The following is a 21,221-nucleotide window of genomic DNA, read 5'->3' on the forward strand; positions in this document are numbered from 1 at the left end:
AAGGCATGCAGTGACTAATTCTCTTTTCAAAGCTTTAAATCACTTAACTGTACAGCTCTCTGGTAATCACAGATTCAGAAAATAAAGTATACTTTTTTTTATAAAATAGGAAGATTTCATAGAAAAGATTGGCCGTAACTTGGCTATCTGGGAAATGTTTGTATCTGCACCACAGCTCAAGTTTTTAAGTAACTGTTCAATCTGCAAAGCAGCCCTGGCCAAAAAACATCCCTAGTGTGAAATACGTTGGTATGTCCATGCTGACTGGTGTTCTCAACCAATCATACATACTAAACATAAAACAAACATACTAGTTAAAGCAAGTTTTCTGTAATAACAACTTGAATTAATGTTTAAACTATACATTTTATAGAAGTTAAAGACGTATTGTTTTCTCAGAATCAGACTGCTTGCAACATCCACAGTACAGTTTACAGAAAAATAAATTTGACAAAATTCACTGTAATTCACTGAGACCTTAAAGACACTAAATACAGCATGTATCAATGTACAAGCAATCCAGCTCTCCTGCTGTCTTTTATGTGACCTTGAATCATTTATTTCATTCCCACACTGCCATTCTTCACTCTATAAAATGTGCAAAATTGTACTTATAGCCTCTGCAAGACCTTTGACAGACTATTTTATAGACTAAAGTAAAATAATAATAATAATTTCTGTTATTTAGTGTGTTTGTTTTTCAATTTTCACATTTTTAATTTTTGCAGATTTGAGGAAAAACATTAGGGATAAGGAAAAACAATGAGTCCAAAAAAAATTCAGATACTATTTTGACTTAGGGTCATGTGAACACTGTGTGAAGTCAGACTTTGGTAGTGGATAGCTTAGATTATATTAAAACTGAAAACAGAAAACTAATACTGTCTTTTTGTTTATGTCAGAACTGTTTTCAAATATATTAAAAAATAATAATAATAAAAATAATTCTTTTCTGTTCATAGAATTTATAGAATAATAATAGCCCTTTTGTTTTCATACAATTCAAGCAAGCTGGCTTCCATAAAAATCTTCTGGATGTGGCTTATTGAAACAAAAAACAGTTTTATCTTCCTAAACTAGCATTTATGCAATGAATATAGACATAATTAAAAGATTTTTTCTTTAAAATTTATTAAATATCAGAAACGATCTTCCAAAATAAATATTTTTACTTGTTTTGATAGCTGGTAACTCTCAATTACTTGTGGCTGTTGTCACCAAATCTGTATCATACATGAACGCTTTTCCCTGCAACAGAACCTGAAGACTCCCTTTCAACTACGATAGGGAAAGCTTGCCATCTAGTGGGCTTGGAATGATTATGTGCTCCTGGTACCATCAACAGAAGAAACTTCTTTAAACTTTTGGTAATGACTTCATAAATATGTTTCTTTTCCTCATTTATCAAAATGGAAAGCTTTAGGCCAATCTGTAGGAAGGTAAAATCTGAAGTTTTAGAAATAAACTGCAAGTGCCTTATTTCAAATCATGTTATTTTAAAGAAATATTTCTGACCTTTACTAGACAGACACTTCATAGCCATTAACTGTGCTCTGAAATTCAGTTTATATTTAGCCTCAGTTCCCTTCCTCTGTCTTTCCTCTCTCTTCAACTGGCATTGAAATACGAGACCTCTGCAACTCTTATCTATCCAGCATGTCAATGCTTTTTTTATAGGCAAGAAACAGTCTACACAAACGAGTTTACAGCTGTTAAAAAGTTGACAGTGTTAATGAATGTGTAGGACAAATGGAAATAAAATCACTTTCCATCTTGACAGTCAAGTAATTCTACTAAATGTAAAGTCTACAACATCTGGAGGACTAATACAAATTACTATACCTCAATATGCTTTCAGATTTGTATAATTAGTTGGAACTACAGAACAAAGCCTTTACATTAATCTATGATGCTACTTTACACATATAAATTAAAATACATTAATTTGACCTAGTAGATTCCAAGTTTTTTTTTTTTTCTTAAGCCATGAAGCTGCACTAGCTTGTTGTAATGAACTAACTCTTCATGAGAACTCAAGCACAACTTCAAGTAGATCAAATATTAGGAAGAATTGCTGAAATTTAACTTTCACCTCAGGTAAAAACAAATGAACAAAAACTTAAATTTGTTCAACTTTAATAAGAAAGTAACACCCTATTCATTAAAAAAAGGAAGCAACTGTTTGTAAATAGCGTGAGATTCCTATTAAAATGTTTTTTTCCTTTAAGTAGCATTCATCTAAGATGAAGCAGCATGTATTTCCTGATTTACATGGAGTTTCATTTATTTTAGTTTCAAATACTCAACTTTGAGTATTTGTGTTTAAAATGACCCAAAGGTATTTGTGATTTTTTTATTATTATTATTATTATTGTGGTTTTTTATAAGACAAATGAAAAGCAGGTTCACTAAAAAATTTCTAAATCCGAAAGAGATGATTTAGCTTAACACTCAGATATATTTTTCCTAAGTATTAAAAATATAGTAGAATTGCTGTTCATAAATCCATTTATAATAGAGTCAAACAAGAAGGAAAAATGTTAATTATGAAACATTTTGAGACAAAAAGTTGCAGTACTGGCTTTTCTGTATTTTCTTTTTTGATCCCCTTCCACAGTAAAATTAGACATAGCAGTTTGAGTCAATGATACAGTATCCTGGTGTGTTTTATAAGTATTTGTTATATCTGTACATTTGCGTAACAGAAAAATGTCTGGGCAATTAGTTCAAAAGTAATTACTTTCAAAGTAAAGACACAGCCCTAACATTCTTTAACTGGGAAACTTACAAGTGCCCTAGGCTAATAATACATTGTTAAGAAAAAAAAAGAAAAAAGCTCAATCAAATGAAAACTATGCTAAAACTATGTATATGGAATTTTTTATATCCAAAATAAGCACCTATGAATATAGCAAAACAGAAACCATATAGGTGTCCTAAGTGCTGAGTTTCAGCTGTAGTATTTAATAGATCAGGACCATGTCAACTGAAATATGAAGCAGTGAACATGAATATGACCTATAATGCTCTTAATGTAAATGTTTTCTTTCATACAAGGAATTAGTGGAAAACAAACCTAGAGATAATGCTATTGTTATTGCATTAGTAATGGTCCTACGTTGTGGGGTTTTTTTGTTTTTGTTTTTTTTTTTACAATGACTTTCAAAGAAACCTACACTTAGCTGTGACAGCTTTGAAAGATGTAACATTATGGCTTTCATATTACATTATGAAATAATGGTTATTCATATATCAGAAACTTTCAAAGAAAATATAAAAATAGATTATATGTCAAAAATTTCTGGGAGTTATGCTAGAGTCTTTGAAAAGATATGATTTTTATTAGGTAATTAATGAATGTTATAGAAGCTTCCCCCACAGCCTCATCTAGTATTGCCAATCCATTCTGGAACTGGAAGAATGTATTTAATTTTCTCCTTTTGCATTTGCCATTTTGAAAATAGCATATGTTTACAGTATTTCACTGCAGAAGCCATCCTAGCCAGAAACAAACTTTTCAAACAGAAACCTGTTTTCTAATATTGTTCTTTTCTATCTTGAGTCTTGTGAACGCTTGTGGCACTTTCAAGTTTTATAAACACATTTTCAGAATCCAGTGTTCATTATTATATTGTATATAATTTTAGCACAATACACCCCTGTTGTTTTGATTGATCCAGTTCTATAGTTGTATTACATAAATATAGGTTCATTCTGAAAGGACAGTTTGGATATAAGCAGAAGTGGCAACTACAGACAGAGATGATTGCATTTTGTCAATAAAGCCAACTACAGAGTGAGTAATCTCTAGAGAGTACATCTTTGTGGGAGAAGCTATAGAATTTTAGCACTGTCCTATGCATTTAGCTAGACAAGCCATTTTAAAGTTTTACTCAGCATACTCAGCTAATTTACAGTAAATTTCAATTTTTATTTTTTTTTTCATTTCAGTTTACTTTAAGCTTTTTTTTTTTTTAAGCACTTAGTACTTATTTTCTTCACAGCATCTCATTAACAATGGTGCATTAAAAATAAAGAGATTACTCTGGACATTACCATAGTTTCTGATGTTGACTGAGAATGTGAAGATTGGCTTTGACTGGCAGGAACCTTCCAAAGATTAAGAGAATCATCCAAATCTGTGTAGGAAAAATGGGGGGGGGGGGGGGGGAGACAATTATCTGAATCAAACAGATTTTTCTTTTTTTATTACTACAATACCAGGAGAGAGCAAAACTAGCTTTTCAAAGCTTTGTTTCATAAAACAAAAAAGTAGACAGTCATACTTCTGAAAGTCTCAAAATATTTAATATGTTTGTATACGTTGTACGGCTCAACTATTATCCAGCAAATCCCTTGAATAAACAGAAATTAAATAGAATACAATATTCAGCTATGACATAAAATACCATGGAAAAAACTATACTTAGCTCAAATTGCAGTTACATAGCCTTTGATCATTTGAAATAGTTCAGATTTAGTTTTATTTAAAATATAATAGGATAAAAGTACTGATACTGTGGTCTCACAATACAAACATAATGAACTGACGTCCTCATCTTCAATAAAGCTTCAAGGTTATAACTTAAGAGAAGCAGTTTCAGGAGAACCCATATCCATAAATATAATGAAAGCAGAATTAACTTGTAAATGTGTTTCAGAACAAAAAGTGATGAAACCTTTATAGCTCAAACCTGTTAATAATAGGCTTTCAGTTTTTTATATGTAGAAAAAATAAGTAAGTCAAACAGTATGGCACTAGACTACACAGATTCCAAATCCCCAAACCATAAAAGTGGAGGTCCTATAAATATCTTAGCTAATTACTAAGCTGAGATAATTATTTTTAATGTAACTTTATTGATGAGGTTTTTTAAGTTGCTGAATAACGTGAAGAAAATACATCAGGAAGAAAACCTACAAAAACAGTTTCAGGAAGATAAACCAAAGGGAGATCTATTAAGAAATGACAAGGGACCTAATATAAAAAGCAGCAACAGGTCATTATAGATGAACATAATTGTGAAGGTATGAATGGAGCACTTATAAGCCTTTCAAGCACAATTGTTTTAGAGACAGAGAAAACATTGTCCTGTCCTCCCTTTCTTTTTCAAATAAAGCTTATGTTTCCTATTCCTGAAATCTCATAGATAAAAGACAGAAGATTCTTCCTCCTCACTTCAAAGCTGCCAGAACAGCATTCTGTTGGCTTTACTCTTCAAAAAACACAAAACAATATCTCAACTGCTCACTGAAATGTTCTACGGTCCTGGAGAATTAGTTGATCTTAGATATGATATTGCATCAGCTCATTGACAGAAAAAGCAATTGGGCCCAAACAAATGGAACAATGGAGGACAATGTAATGGACAGAAAAAAAAAACAAAAAACAAAAAACATTTATGACTGTCCCCTTCCCTCCCCCTCCCCCCGCCCTGCTGCCCAAACAAGAGAAAAAGGAGAAAAACAACACAGGAAAAAAAAGAAAAAAGAGGGACAGGAAGGAGGGGAAGAGAGAGACATGAGGTGGAGGAGACATGGAGTGGGAAGAAAGTGCCACAGGGAAAGACAGAAGGGAGAGCACAGCACAAGGGAAAAAAAAAAAGAGGAAGAGAAAAAAAGGGGGAGAGACAAAGAGCGAGAGAGAGTCACAGGGAGGGGGGTGAGGCACAGAGACAAAGAAAGCCACAGAAGAAACTAAAAAATGAAGTGCTTTTATGACTAGAATTTTGTATATTGCTGAGGTACATCTCTGGTAACTGAGTAGGTTAACCACAAACATATAAATTCTATTTCCTTTCAGTGTGTCTGTCATAAAGTCATAACTTAGTAGGGAAAACAGCATTCCACTTCTGTTCATGCTTCTGTAACGTAAGCTGCAAAGATGCAAAACCTACAAGAACTGCTCAAATTGTAACCTTAAAAGATGCAAACAGAATCTTAGATACACAAAAAAAGAAAAAACAAAATAATGATTCTATTAATTTTCCTCCCCTCAGTTTTCACTAGCTGAGCTTTCTCAAGAATTTCCTAACTTTCTAAACTTAAGATAATACTACATATCTGGACAAGAATGTGGGTTCCACCACGCATCATAGAAAGAGACTTAGAAAATGATTAGTCAATATAAGTGTTAGATCTCTGGTATTTCAAAGGTATGCAGATTAAAAAATCTAACCAACCAATCTGAATATTTGATCAATCTCTGAACTAAATTATGTCTGAATGTCTTAGAACACTGATAACTTCAGCATTTTGGAAGCCACTCCTAATCATGCATCTTTGAAGCTGTAAAAAATACACACATTAGGAAACAGAAGTAGGAGATGTAGACTGTTTCTAAAACTGTAAGTATTTCTTTTTCCTGAACTTTCATCATACTTGTCTGTTAAAGTTGCAAGCATAAAAAGTATTTTAACCCCAACATTTCACAAGAAAACTTGCTGTAGAAACAATTACACCTTTTTACACCTTTAAAATTATAACTTTTTGAAGATGTAACAGTTCAGAGCTTTGTCTGAGATATGCCGAATTATTTACTCTTAGATATTTAGACCCATACTGAACTTGAAAACATTTAAATTCATGGCTTACATATTCAATTTTGAGCTTCATTTTTAATAAGATTTACTTGAGGTAAGTTACTCTAAACTAGACATTACTTCAGTAGGTTAAAAACGCAAGATTACATTAGCATAACTTACCAGTTATACCACTTTTTTCAATAATGTGGTTGTCTTCCCTGGAAGAATTTAAATCAAACATATAACAACCTAGGTAACAGCGTTTCACCATCTGATTCAAATGTTCGTAAAATTGACAGTGATACAAAAGAGCGTTAAGTGCAGGTTTTCCTGTCTGGGAGAGGCCGGATTCTTCATCATGTACACAGGGGCCCTGAAGACATGAAATTCACAAAGATAATTATTTTATGTAAAAGATTCCTTTAAAGAAAACTGTCAAAAACAAACAAAACAAAACACAACTCTAAGCCTAATACTGTTTGTGTGTATATGCATAGCTTTTTACAGACTAACAGATTCTAGAAGTCAGATTTAGATTTTATTAAGACTAAATCAAAGTTACAAAAACAGTAATGATTTAGTAAAATGGAAGTATTTATTTAACTCCTGAGAAATTTATAACAGCTAAATAGAAAGCCATGGAAAGCTATAACCTGTGGGATTTAAGACTTTACAACTCTAATTTCTCATTTAATCCTACTTACATATAAGTATATTGCTATTATATTATCTACCCATATCAATCTATTATGACAAAAGATTTATTTAAAAAATTTTTAAAAAATGAAAGAAATTCTCTTTGAAGAATGTTTTTCAGACATATTTTTAAACACTGACTCAAGGGAAAACATTGTAGAGAACTGAATTTATACCTAGAAAGAAATACCTTAGTTGTTTGTTTTCCACATCAACAGTTTGATTTGCCTGTTTATATTACAGTATTTTTCCAGTGTTTTCTACGGTAATAGAAGAAAACAAAAAATCCCTATTAAGCTATCACCTGTTTTAGAATGACCATAAAATTAGAAATGTTAATTGGCAAAAGAACTCAAAGTGAGAAAAAAAAATTACATTCTGTGAGTTTTAGAAGGGATCTTGCAGAACTTTAATTTAGAAACTTGTTTAAATTATCAGAAAAATAATGCTAGTTAGAAACTTTCCTTTGTAGTCAGCAGATAGCAGAGGAACATAACCAACAAATAAGTCATTTGAAAGACACTATTTACCCCCCAAGAGGCTCCCCCAGTCCCTCCATTTACACTGAATATAAGCCTTATTTCCAAGAAAAAAAAAAAAAGATCAAATAGAAGGTGTAAAACTATTTTGTATGACAGGGTAAGTTATAGCCAGAGCTCTGACTGGTTACTGCTAATTATTTTCTATGATCCTATATAAACAGATTATTTCACTATTTGCCTTTTATGCTAATTAAAGAATTATATATGACAAATAGTTTGAAGAAGAATGTGTTATTTCATGAAAATTGCTCATAACAAATTATAAAACTGTAGTCATTCACTATCAGCAATATACTTGGACTGTATCAACAATGACAAATGCATTCTTTGGAAATTCTGTTAAATTTAGTCAAAATCTTGCTACCCATAACTGTCTTTACCAGTTTAAAAACCTATACCATTCACTTTATTGCACAGTGGGTGTACTGAAAGAGTCATTCATCAGTTACTTTCACAACGTGGTTTGACTTAAGCAATCTTCAGAAAATGTAGTACATTGCAGTCCTAGAATACTTTATACAGGTTGACTTATTACAAATTTTCTCCTACGGCCACTCTTTAAAGTAATGTAGCAAAATGAACTACTACAAAACAAATCAACCAAGTAACTGCAACACTATAGACATTTATGTGAAGATACTGGCCTACAAGCTCCAGCAACAGCCTTTTCTTTTCCAACACTATTTTCATTAAATGATGAATAATAATGTTCTACTTTGGCTCTGGTACATTATAGCTACTATTCACCCAGATCCACTTAATTGGTCTCCTTTGAACTTGCTTGCATTAAGGTCTACAGGCAAATTATCTTATCCAGTGTGACGAAAAAAAAGTAACTGAACTACAGAATTTTATCCTGGTGGTATCTTACAACTTTAATTGCTGTTTATATTTTCAACACTTTTAATTTACCAGTTACCATAAAGTGTTGTTTTATAATATCTTTCAGCATGAACACTTATTAAGAGATGAGCAATTTCCATTAAACTGCACTTAACAAGAATTGACTCAACACTCACATTAATTGCACTGGCATTCATCCAGAATTCTGCAACTGGATTCAATTTCTGTCACCTCACCATAGTCATTGAAATATTAAAAAAGAATAAAAAGCAACTTTCAATTCAGTTTATATTGACAAGTTATAATAGCTGCACCTTGCAAATCCCCTGCTACTAAATAATTATTATTCATATTGGTAAAATATTAATTTTTAAGTAATCAAAGACTGAAACAAGCCAGAGATTACAGATTACTTGAACATATTCCTTTATAATCAGATGTAAAGAAAAGATGTCTGGGGGACAAGAGGCTGGAGAGCAGTCCCACGGAAATTAATCTGGGAGTTCTGGCTGACAGAAAGTTGAATGTAAGTCAAGTGTGCCCTGGCAGCCAAAAGGGCCAACCATATCCTGGGGGTGCATCAAGCACAGCATTGCTAGCCAGTTCAGGGAAGTGATCATCACTACTCTGCTCCGCGCTGGTGCAGCCTCACCTCAAGTACTGTGTAGTTTTGGGCACCACAATACAACAAGAACATAAAACTTATTAAGACTATAAAAACTATTAGGACTATAAAACTATTACAGAGGTGTCCAAAGGAGGGCTACAAAGATGGTGAAGGGTATAGAAGGGAAGATGTAGGAGAAGCAGCTAAGGTCACTTTGTTTGTTCAGCCTGGAAAAGAGGAGACTGAGTGGAGGCCTCAAGGCAACCTACCACTTCCTGATCTATCCTATTGGTGGTCAGAGACAGGACCTGAGGGATGGTCATGAAGCTGCACCAGCAGAGGTCCATGTCAGATATTAGGAAAAGGTTCTTCACTGAAAGGGTGGTTGGACATTGGAACAGGCTCCCCAGGGATGTAGTCATGGCAACATGACTGCTGGAGTTCAAGAAGCATTTGGACAACGCTCTCAGACATATGGTTTGACTTTTGGGTGGTCCTGTGTGGAGACAGGAGTTGGCCTTGATGATCCTCGTGGGTCCCTTCCAACTATGAATTGAATGTGAATTCTATGATTCCCTTCCATATGAATTCTATCATAGACTATACTGAGCTGGAAGGGACCCACAAGGATCATCAAGTATTTGAAAATACTCGTCACCCAACTGGACACAGCCCTGAGCAACGTGCTGTAGCTCATCCTACTTTTCAGCAAGGGTGTATGTTCTTAAACAGATTAAATTACAGCAAACTGCTAGCAGCTTCATCTTTCTTTGGGACATATTGTTTCTTGCCACTCATATTTCTTTCAAAACATTTTATAAACACTACGTTTTCAGAATTTCTTCTTCCTCACACACCTCAAATCATGTTCCATTCTGAGCACGGGCAGAAAAAAAAAAGACCAATTTCTATTTTAAAACATTAGTGACACTATGTAAGCAAGTAAGTTTCCTAGCAGATTAAAGACATTATATAAGATACTGTACATACATGATCTAAGATACTAAACAATCTAACTTTAGCTGTTTTCTTGAACTTGCTGGAAGTTGGAAGAAGTTTGTCTACTCATGTATTTCTTTCCAAAACGTCACCTCAGACATTAAATACAGGTATAGTGCATTAGGTTTTTATGACAAATAATGCATCTCTGTGAAAGTATGAACTTTCTCATCAATAGTTACTCACTTGCCAAACACAGTCTTTCACATCTTCAGTAGGAATTGGAATCACAAGAAGATTTTGTAGAATAAAAGCAGCCTAAAAGAAATGAAATCATCAATACTGCAGTCTAGTCATCACAGTTCAATAAAATACGTCAGATTGAACAGCACAGTTTCTATATTATTCCATCGCTTTAGACATATATAAGAAAAAAATTTTCCATATTCATGTTGGAAAAAAAAATTAAGACAGCAGAATGACACAAAAAACATACCTCCCTGCGTACCATGCTACATTCAGATTGGTCCAGAAGGATGTTTATCACTGTTCCCCATAGCCCTCCTGAAATGTTCTGGCAACTTTCTGCTAAAGCAATACATCCTACTTCAAGAGATGTAAGAGCTGATCCTATTCCAAGTGCTGTGAATCTGACCTAGTACATATAAGTACAATATAACTGTGACGTTTCTTACAGTAATATTAAACATGTCTTTTAAATTATTATTATATCAACTGAATCTGTGGCTTAGAAGGAACTTATTCAAAAATAAGTATTCAGCATTTAAAAGTAGTTCTGATTAAAAAAATCATACAATTCAACAGATTTGCATCAAATACATTTGCTCTAAACTTGTAGTACAGGTACCTGCTTCTGCTTTGGAGCTAAACAAGAGCAACATTGATGAAAACTGCTTATGAATCACTATCATGAGTGACTAATGAGAGGACAGAAGACTGAAGATAAAGCAAAGGATTTCACAGAAAACGTTTATATGGAAATACTGCCTCTACTTTATTGCTATTGTTATTTAGGATATAGCTAGTAACATTTAAAATAATACAAAACAGTAGTTTCAATATTGAATAAATTAATCAAACAAAAAAGTTGTAAATACTTAGATGTCAAAATAAGATTACATTACATTAACTAACCTCAGGGTCTCTATCTACCCATAAAGGAACCAGCCATGCCAGACCTAGGTGAGAAGGAAGTTGGTCTTCACTGTTATCATAAGGCAAAGACCAAAGAGATACCCAGTCCTGATCAGAAAACAGAGAAAGTACGGAATTATTTTATAAATCTTTTAATGCTATGCCAGTCTACCAACTGAGCCTAAGTTATCAATTGCATACTAAACCACTTTAAATGCACACAACACTGATATTCCAGGAAAAAAGATTTTGATTCTGCCTCTATAAATATGCATTTAACTTGTTGACTTCACCTATTGAATAAAATTAAATTTGTGACTACTTCTTCATAGGATTAGGATAGCAGTGCTAAAGACAGAATAAATATTTCACTTGAATTTTACATGTATTACTCCTTGCATTTTTTATTTTTGCTCATTATAAACACTTTTTTTTTTGTAATCATAGGTGTGCAGGAAATTGCCAAATAAGAACATGCAATTATTTCTTTCTTTGATCATAATTTATTCTTTTCCTTTGTGCACTTGCCATATGATTAAATAAAGTTATGCAGACTACCATGTATTACCTATCTGCAGATTCCATGAAATCATACTTGACTTTGCAAACTCAGTTTCTTACTTCATATCAAAAAATCCATACAAGCAAAGTGCTTTGACTAGCACTTAAGTTTAGCATAAAACTGCACAATGCATTAAGTTCATAATGAACCACGATACCTAAAATTTTATAGATCCGTCCTCTGGCCATCTCATATCTGTATATTTTTATACAGTAGATGACAATGTTGGATGCTTCTCTTGGAGGACTGTATTTTGCATGGATCTTCAATACATACAATATTAATAACAGTAAGCATAGTCTCTTACAATATTTGAATTTGAATGGGGAGGAGCATTAAAATACAAAATGAAATACAAAATATACGTCAGGTCAGCAAAGTATGATCATAAAGCAATAACAAAGCAAATAAGGAAACAAAACATTGCATACTAAGTACATGGTCTATTTCTCAGTACTTCTACAAACACCTGATAGTCATTTCTGTCCATCAGTATGAACTAAAGGATCTTACACCCAACTTTACAAGGTAGTTCTGTAAATAATCAAGGACCAGAATGGTTCATAACGCCACTAATGAGCAAAATAAAAAGACCAACTGGATTTTAACTACTTTTTATTTCAAGTCACTACACTGTACATTTTAAGTTGGTATTAAAAACTTGAAAAAAAAACACAGTTATCCAGGATGCTTATTGTAGAACACTGATTGCACAGAGGAAGGCAGCTAACTTTGTATTCCTTTCTCCATAAGATATGACACTAAATCACATGATTGCAAACCATGGATAGGATTTAAAATTTTTTTTAAGAACATAAATTATCAGTAGTGTAGACATTAACACTGTTGTAGACAGATACTGATATAACTTACAGCCACAAAAATGTCATTGTTCATTATGTTACTATACATATTATTATATGTATGACTAAAATAAATGAATAAATAAATAAAGGATCACATCCAGTCTTTCATCCATGCACTTATGATTTAATTCGTCAGAGGTAGCAGTCTTTCTGCAATGTACTTAATGCTTGTTACAATATATCTGTGCATAGCCTCACAAGTGAGGAGATAAAGGCAACTATAACACACTCACCATATCCTTGGCTTGAGCCATCATTTCATGAGATAAGTGAAGCAAGCAAAGAACTGTACTTTTTGTAACGCCTTTTCCCATGAAGGACATAGCATTTCCTCCCCATTCAACATAAAATGATGAGATGACCTGGGAGTATGCGAAAAAGTTCATGGTAGCTTTACTGTAAACAGCATACAGGTAGAGTACCAACTGTTGTACAAAACTAAAACACAAACTTATGGAAAGATGGCAAACATTATCAAATATACACTTTCAGCTAGATTTTAAAAATGTATTTATAAGTCACTTAGTCATACATTGATTTCCTATATGGTTAAACATCCGAAGCTCATTGAAGAGGCAACTTAAAACCAAACTATATAGCAAAAAATATATAAATAAAAAATATACAACAAAAGACTACAGTGGAATTACATAATAAACACAATATTGAATAGAAACCTGAAAGTTTATTTTTGATTGAAATTTGTCATTTATTGCACCCATTTTTTCTTTCAGATATGCTTGAAACTAAAAATGGAGTTTCTTTCCAAAATTCTGTGTTCAAGAAAATGGGTCATTTCTATTTCTTGTTGTGATTTGAATTGGAATAAATATACTAGCTTTCCATATCAAATTCTGATGAGCAGAAAATAGAGGTCACGGGATCATACTGTTAAATAAATGGTCTTTGACTAAATATATAACCATATATGTTAAAATGAAAATCATGCTGCTTTTAACAAAACATGGCCAAAAAAAATTATTCTTAATACTTATGCTTCAAGATGAACTTTTCTCCCCCAAACATGGCAATTTAAACTTCTCCATTTTTGTTGTTATTCTTTCTTGATGTCCCACCCTACAGGAATTCCTTCCAAATGCAATCTCTTCCCTCCCCCCAAAAGAAACCTAAACTTACTTTAACATTTAGGCCAATTAAAATTGTTTAATTCTTTTGCACATCTTGGCAAGTTAAGACTTTCTCCTAAAACACTACACCATTGTTTCATCACAAGTTTCATTAAAATAATCACCTGTACATAAGCTTCACAGACACTTACCTGGTTGCTATTCGTATCACTGAGAACCTCAGACAAATTAAAGTTACTTTAAGACTTTTTCAAACCTCTACCATTTCAACAGATTTTACTATTTGACGCTAAAAAGAAAGCTTCTAAGAAACAAATGTTGACTTCCCAACAGCAGCAGCATCTTGAATTGCCTCTTTTCTACTTTCTCTGTGTTAATAACTTGCCTGAAGAGTTACTACTGTTAGCCTTCGCCCCCTTTCACGCATGGATTTTGCTTGTGTGAGCATATCTTGGATTTTACTCTTAGTGTTTTAGTTATAAAAAAATACAACACCCATTTGAGCTTTCTTGTCTCTAACTCTTACACAGGGGATGAAGGCACAAGGAATATAACCAACCTTCATAAGAAAACATAATTTTTATTTATTTATTTTTAAAGTACGCATCACTCAACCTGATCTACATTTTTTAGCTATTTACTTATAAGAAATGTACCTTTCAGAGCAATGATATTCACTAGAAGTACAGTGTAAAAATTATGACGTAATTAGTTACACGGTGTTTTACAAGCATTCAGACCAAAAGTTAGGTTATAACATAACCTACTTACCTCAAGAAGACCTGTTAAATATTTCTTACAAATTGTGACAGGTTCAACTATAGCAGAATATGTACTCCAGTCTGGCAGTGCAGTAACATGAACCATTCCTCGTAATGTTCTCTCCAGTGAGGGAAGTCCATAAAAACGTGGTGCATCTGTTAGTCGTAAGCATTGTAGCAGCTTCAGAGCCAGCTCAGTTCTGAAAGAGCCAGCAAGTTCCAAGCCCTCTCTGGATTAATTGTAAAAAGCAAAAAAAGTATCAACTGTCAGCATGAAGCTATTATAATGAATTGTTTTTACAAGAGGCTGATGCATCATTCTTATTAGTGCTAGTCTGTGAGTCTCAGCATCTCAATTAGTTACTGCTGGCTTATGAAGAAAGTAACATGGACTTAAATTATTATTTATAGCTTCAACCAAGTTCTGAAAGTATAATATTGTAACTGCTTATAACAGGACAGCTTAACCAAAAAAGGACAAGTGAGATAGAACTCTAATTACTGATGAACGTATAAAAGAGCAAGAGTTTTTCAAAAGAATCTCTCAGAAGAGTCACAAAGCTTAATAGCTATGTTCATTCTGGTTCAAGAGACAAATTTTAAAATATTTCCTGCAAGTACAAGACAAACCTGGAAGGGATTTCTATAATCATTTTTCCAGCTGTCAATTCTTTTATGTGTATATATACATATATATATTTATTTTTTTTTTTAAGAGCAACTGGGAAGAATGAAAAAGATAACATTCTAAAAGTATTTTTACAAACAGTTATTTTGTGGTACTTAGCTAAGCAAGTATTATGTCAAGCTGCAATTTTAGCATCTCCTCGAATGCACTTGGATAGAGGGGTTTACTGTGGGAAATGTTTTATAAACTCAGAGAAAAATATAATATAAATCAATTTCTGTCTTTGTTTGACTAACAGAAAAAGGTTGGAACTTCATGCTGGGAGAAGCTGACTAATGTGATTTGATATACTCTGTAATATACTCTAGGGCAAAAATGAGTTGGGTGAAAATAGATATTTGTTGATATTCCAGTGTTTTGCTTTCCTATTAATAACTACTACAAAATCAACCAAATTATCGTTAGCTCGTGCAAATTTCCAGCAGTGAAAGAAAAACAGCTCATCTTCTCAATACCATCAATTCATTTATCATTTGTTGAAAAACTGCATACCCTAATACACTAGTGCATAGCCTTCCAAGTTTCTTAATTACCTAATTTTACTGTGAAAACGTCTAGCTAATGCTGATCTTTACTTCAAGAGGAGTATACTACTCCATTTTTCAGATTTACCTTGACTGTACCATGGTATAATTACATTCCAACTCTGACTGAGATACAGTAGCACTACGCATTATGATCCCCAGCCAGAATTAAACAGAATTAAACTCTACCTGTCAGTCACCGACACTGAGCAAAATAACAATGCGTTAAAAAGACGAATGAGTTCTTTATCCAGTTGCTGCCTGACAGCAGTCTGTATTTCATCTATTTCATCCCGCACTTGGGATTCTGGTCGCACAAGAAGGCCCAAAAGGGAATTTGGCTTCTAAAAGAAAAGAATAAAAATACAGTCACGTATTGCATTGTTTAAATTCTACTTTAACACACACACTAAAGCCATTTTTTTGTTCAGTGCTTTTAAATCACACATTATAAATCACAAATTCCGCAAGCATTTTAATAAGAATTATTCGTTTTAAAAAAAAAAAAGAAAAATGTAAAATTTTCCAGTAATAAACAGTTACTTGAATCTACTAAATATCATAAAATAATCATCCACAGTTAAAGCCTTTAAAATCTCCTGGTATTAATTAACCATATTTGGTAAATTTTATAGGTTTCCCAGTTAACCATACACATTAGAGTACATCAGTTCTATACATAATGAAAAGAAGATTACTAGTAATTTTTTCTTAATGTTTAGACAGCATTTTAAAAGGGGAAAATGCAAGAGCATAGAGACAGTACTTTTCTTAACATGTGATTTGTAAGACCATGAGTGATATCACTTTGAGGACACTATGCCCTTGCTTTGTAAAATACTGTTCTTTACAACAAAAACTTAAACTGCAGTCATGACTTTTATCCTTGGCATCTAACTATTGTTTTTTATACAGCAAGACTGAATTATGTTTTGACAAATACAATAAAAATTGTTTTATATTGTTTTCTTAATCTTAATGTCCTATTTTATACTTTTCAATTTTACACATCTTAAAAGAACAGCATTAGAGAGAACAGATCTCAAAAGTAAAGCACACAAGTCAAAAATCTGAAAGGAAAAAAACCTACATTCTTTCAATATTATACTTGCCATTATATATATATATACTAGCCTATATAATATAAATAAATTGAACTTCCTCAGTGTAAGAAAAATATTTTACTTAAACATATCACAACCATTTAAAATCAAAAGTAAATTGACAGACTCTGAAAACAAAAACTTCTGTCTTAAATTTCAATTCTTGTTCTTAAGCCACAACAGATAATGTTCATTTATATCTTTGTCAAACAGAAGGTTCTAATACGGAACCTCATCCTTTAAGTTACATAGATAATACACATACATAACTAATGTAGTTAACCATACCACAGTTATACACATTCAACTATATGGGAATGTACATGTATATACATACAAATATTTAGCTAACAATATAAATTTATATAGTTATACATTTGTACATAAAGAGCTATGCATAAAGCTATGGATAACTATTATTAACATTTCACATATATATTAACATTTATAAGGTTCTAATTATTTTACTACAGTTACCTACACCAGAGCAAGACAAACACACACAGATGTTGTTTACATTTGGCAAATATAATATTAAAATTTAAAGAAAGAAAATCAAACAACAAGTAAAGGAGAGAAGGAAATTTACTCTTGCTCAAAGTTAACTTTTCCCAACACTTAAAAATGTAGGACAGAAAGTAGCACGGTAATACTACAAGATCTGGCTATTTCATGGCTTTGTTGAGAAAAGTTGTTTTCCTTGAGCAGCTCATCACAAGCAAACCAACAAACCAGTTCAGAGTTACATCATCTTGTACAGCCTACAGTTTCTAGGTATCTTCTTACGTTTTTAAGCAATGATTTCATGATCCACTTTAGATGGTCTACCTCCAAGCTTGCTCTCTGCTCTCTACACAATTTGTTTAAAAATCTTAGGACATCTACCAAAAGCTTCTCATCCTCAGCAGAAGCTGGAAGCACTTGCAGAAACCTGCAATGAAAGCCACAATACTTGTACTTGTAGGGAATTAAAAGACAGTTTAATATCTCAGACTAATAGGGCTGGGTTAACTTGGAAATATGCAGTTACCTATAGCAAATGTGGAATTACCTACAGTAAATATGAATATGACATATTTACATATAGTAAATATGGATTTCTATCAGTTAGATATTTTAAAGCACCTGTATTATATATACTTCACACATAAAATATCAAATATATTTAACAATTAAATCATACTTATATATGATTATATGTTACATATTATAATATACAGTATAATATATATAGTATATGTATTAGGTATTATTATAGCCAATTACTATTACATACATTAAATAGTGTGTTTACATTTAGTAGACATAGAATTGCATATGGGAAAAGAAAGAAAAATCTGAACTCAGTAAAAGAAAGGAGAAAAAAGTATCCTTATAAATATTGTGTTCTTACGTTTTGCCATTTTTGCATACATAAATTACAAAATCACAGAACCACTAAGGGTTGGAAGGGGCTTCTGGAAGTCATCTGGTCCAACTCCCCTGCTCAAGTGTAGACACCAAGAACAGGTGGCCTAGGACCATGTTCAGAAGGCTTTTGAAGACACCCAAGGAAGGAGACTCCACAACCTCCCTGGGCAACCTGTGCAAATGCTCCATCACCCATGCAGTGAAAAAGTGTTTCCTTATGCTTAAACAGAACCTCCTGTGTTTCAATTTGTGCCCATTGCCTCTTGTTTTCTCACTGGGCACCACTGAAAAGAGGCTGGCTCCATCTTCTTTGCAACCTCCTCCAAGTATTTATATACATTGATGAGATCTTTCCTGTACTCCCCTCTTCTCTAGGCTAAACAGTCCCAGCTCTCAACCTTTCTTCACAAGAGATGCTCCAGTCCCTTTTTCACCTTACTGCCCCTTCATTGGGCTCCTTCTAGTATGCCCATGTCTCTCTTGTACTGGAGATCCCAGAAGTGGACACAGTACTCCAAGTATGGTTTCATCAACACCAAGCAAGGGGGAACAATCACCTACCTTGACTAGCAACACTCATTCTAATGCAGTCCAGGATAAAATTAGCTTTCTTTGCCACTAGGGAACACTGTTGGCTCATGTTCAACGTAGCGTCCACCAGGACCCCAAGAGCCTTTTCTGCAGAGCTGCTTCCCAACTTGTAAGCCCCCAGCATGTACAGGTGCATGGGTTTGTTCCTCTCTGGGTAGAGTACTTTGCACATCTCCTTCATGAGGTTCCTGTCAGCTCATTTCTCCAGACTGTCAAGGTCCTCCTAGATGGCAGCATGATCCTCTGGCATACCAGCCACTCCTCCCAGTTTTGTAACATTAAAAAAATTGCTGAAGATACACTCTGCTCCATCCTTCAGATAATTAATGAATATATTGAACAGGACCCATTATTGACTATTGCGATACACTGCCGATTACAGGCCTCCAACTACACTTCATGCCACTGATCACCACTCTCCAGGCCCAGCTGTTCAGCCAGTTTTCAAACAGTTTTACCCATCCAGCCAATACCTCCTCAGTTTGTCTATGAGAATCTTATTGGAAACGGTGTCAGAAAGCCTACTGAAATCAAGGCAGAACATCTCCACTGCTCTCCTCTCATATACCAATCCAGTCATTTTCATTGCAGAAGGGTTTCAGCAGGCTAGTCAAGCATGACTTCCCCTTGGTGAGAACATCCTATTCCTGACAATCTTCGTCCTTCACGTGCCCTTCTTGAAGACAGGAGCAACATTTGCTTTCCTCTAGTCCTCAGGCACCACTCCCAATTGCCATGATCAAAGATTATTGAAAGTGGACACAAAATAACATCAGCCAGCTCCCTCAGCACCTGTGGGTGCATCCTCTCAGGGCCCGTGGACTTACATATATCCAGTTTGCTTCTGTATTGCCTGACCTCATCCTCACCAGCAAAGGGTTAATGCCCCTTGCTCCAGCCTTTGCCCAGATTCTGGCATTCCTGAACGCTGGTCTTCCTAGTAAAGACTAAGACAAAGGTGACATTCAGGACTTCAGCCTTTTCCACGTCCTTTGTCACCATGCTCCCTGCCCCATTAAACAGGAGGCCCATGTTCTCCTTAGTCTTCCTTTTGTCACCTATGTACTTATAGGAGATCAAGTTGCCTTTGACATCCCTGGACAGGCTCAGTTCCAGTTGGGTGTTGTCTTTCCTGACTGTAACTCTGCACATTCAGGCAACACCTCTATATTCCTCCCAGATTACTTATCTCTGTTGTCACCTTCTGTATGCTTCCTTCTTGAGTTTTGTCAGGAGGTCCACATTCATCCATGCAAGCCTCCTAGCATTTTTGCCTGACTTCCTGTTTGCTGGGATGGATCTCTCTTGAGCTTAGAAGAGGTGATCCTTGAACATTCATCATTTTTCTTGAGCCCTTCTTCCCACGATAGGACTCTTCCAAGCAGATCTCTGAAGAGGCCACGGTCTCCTCTCCGGAAATCCAGTGTCGTGATCTTACTTTTTCCCCTCCCCGCTTCTCTCAGGATGTTGAACGCCACCATTTCATGGTCAATGGAGCCAAAGTTACCTTTGAGATTCACATTATCCACAAGCCCCTCCTTGTTGGAGAGTACAAGGTCCAGAAGATAGTCTCTCCTTGTTGACCCCTCTATCACTTGGATTAGGAAGTTGTCATCAATGTTCTCCAGAACTCTCCTGGATTGCTTATGTCCTGCTGTGCTGTCCCTCCAGCAGATATCAGAGCAGCTGAACACTTCCAGGGAAGGGACATTCACAACTTCTCTGAGTATAATATCAAAGATCTTTAATCCTCATCTATAATTTCAGTCAATTCGTTACCTATACCTAGACAGCACTGCATACATTCCAGCTATCTCTCATATCTAAGGCAACCCCACCTCATCTTCCTGGCCTGTCCTTCCTAAAGAGCCTGTAGCCCTTCTTTGCAACATACCAGTCATGTGAGCCATCCCAGCACATCTCTGTGATCCCAACAATATCACAGCCCCGCAACTGCACACAGATTTCTAATTCCTCCCATTTATACCTCATGCTACATGCATGTATGTACAGTATTGGCAGATTTAAATTGACAAATAAACCAATACTGGAAACCAATACTAATTACTTTAGTATATCCTGCCATTTGCTGTTACTGATTCTTCTGACCTTTCCAATGTATTTTTTTAGGCAATTTTACAATTGTTACTAACAAATTTTTGGAAGTAGTAAAAGTTCACGGAGCTAATTCCTCACACAGATATAAGCAGATATGTATAATCATCTCTATATTCAGCTGAATCCCAAGCTACAGGAAAACAAACACACACACGCAAACATTTTTTCTCATTTGCATTTAGTGAAAATTTTGAAAGACTGCAA

At 34.2% G+C, this 21,221-nt stretch overlaps 1 protein-coding gene across 4 annotated transcripts in view; it reads right to left on the reverse strand.

Annotated features, from left to right (window-relative positions):
• RTTN (rotatin) overlaps positions 1-21,221 on the reverse strand; it is an 87,938-nt gene that overhangs the window by 21,402 nt on the left and 45,315 nt on the right. For all 4 annotated transcript variants that reach the window (XR_014579800.1, XR_014579801.1, XM_083824246.1 and 1 more), the window contains exons 26-34: positions 17,685-17,829; positions 15,985-16,139; positions 14,594-14,813; positions 12,968-13,096; positions 11,307-11,414; positions 10,648-10,806; positions 10,398-10,469; positions 6,705-6,897; positions 4,057-4,139 (exon numbers count right to left, since the gene is read on the reverse strand). Coding sequence is in view for 2 of the 4 variants with exons in the window: in XM_083824246.1 (XP_083680372.1) it covers positions 4,057-4,139; positions 6,705-6,897; positions 10,398-10,469; positions 10,648-10,806; positions 11,307-11,414; positions 12,968-13,096; positions 14,594-14,813; positions 15,985-16,139; positions 17,685-17,829 (1,264 nt within the window). In the remaining 2 variants the exon portion in view is untranslated. The remainder of the gene's footprint in view (positions 1-4,056; positions 4,140-6,704; positions 6,898-10,397; positions 10,470-10,647; positions 10,807-11,306; positions 11,415-12,967; positions 13,097-14,593; positions 14,814-15,984; positions 16,140-17,684; positions 17,830-21,221) is intronic.

Source organism: Anser anser (genome assembly GCF_964211835.1).
Source record: "Anser anser genome assembly, chromosome: 2".
Taxonomy (NCBI): Eukaryota; Metazoa; Chordata; class Aves; order Anseriformes; family Anatidae; genus Anser; species Anser anser.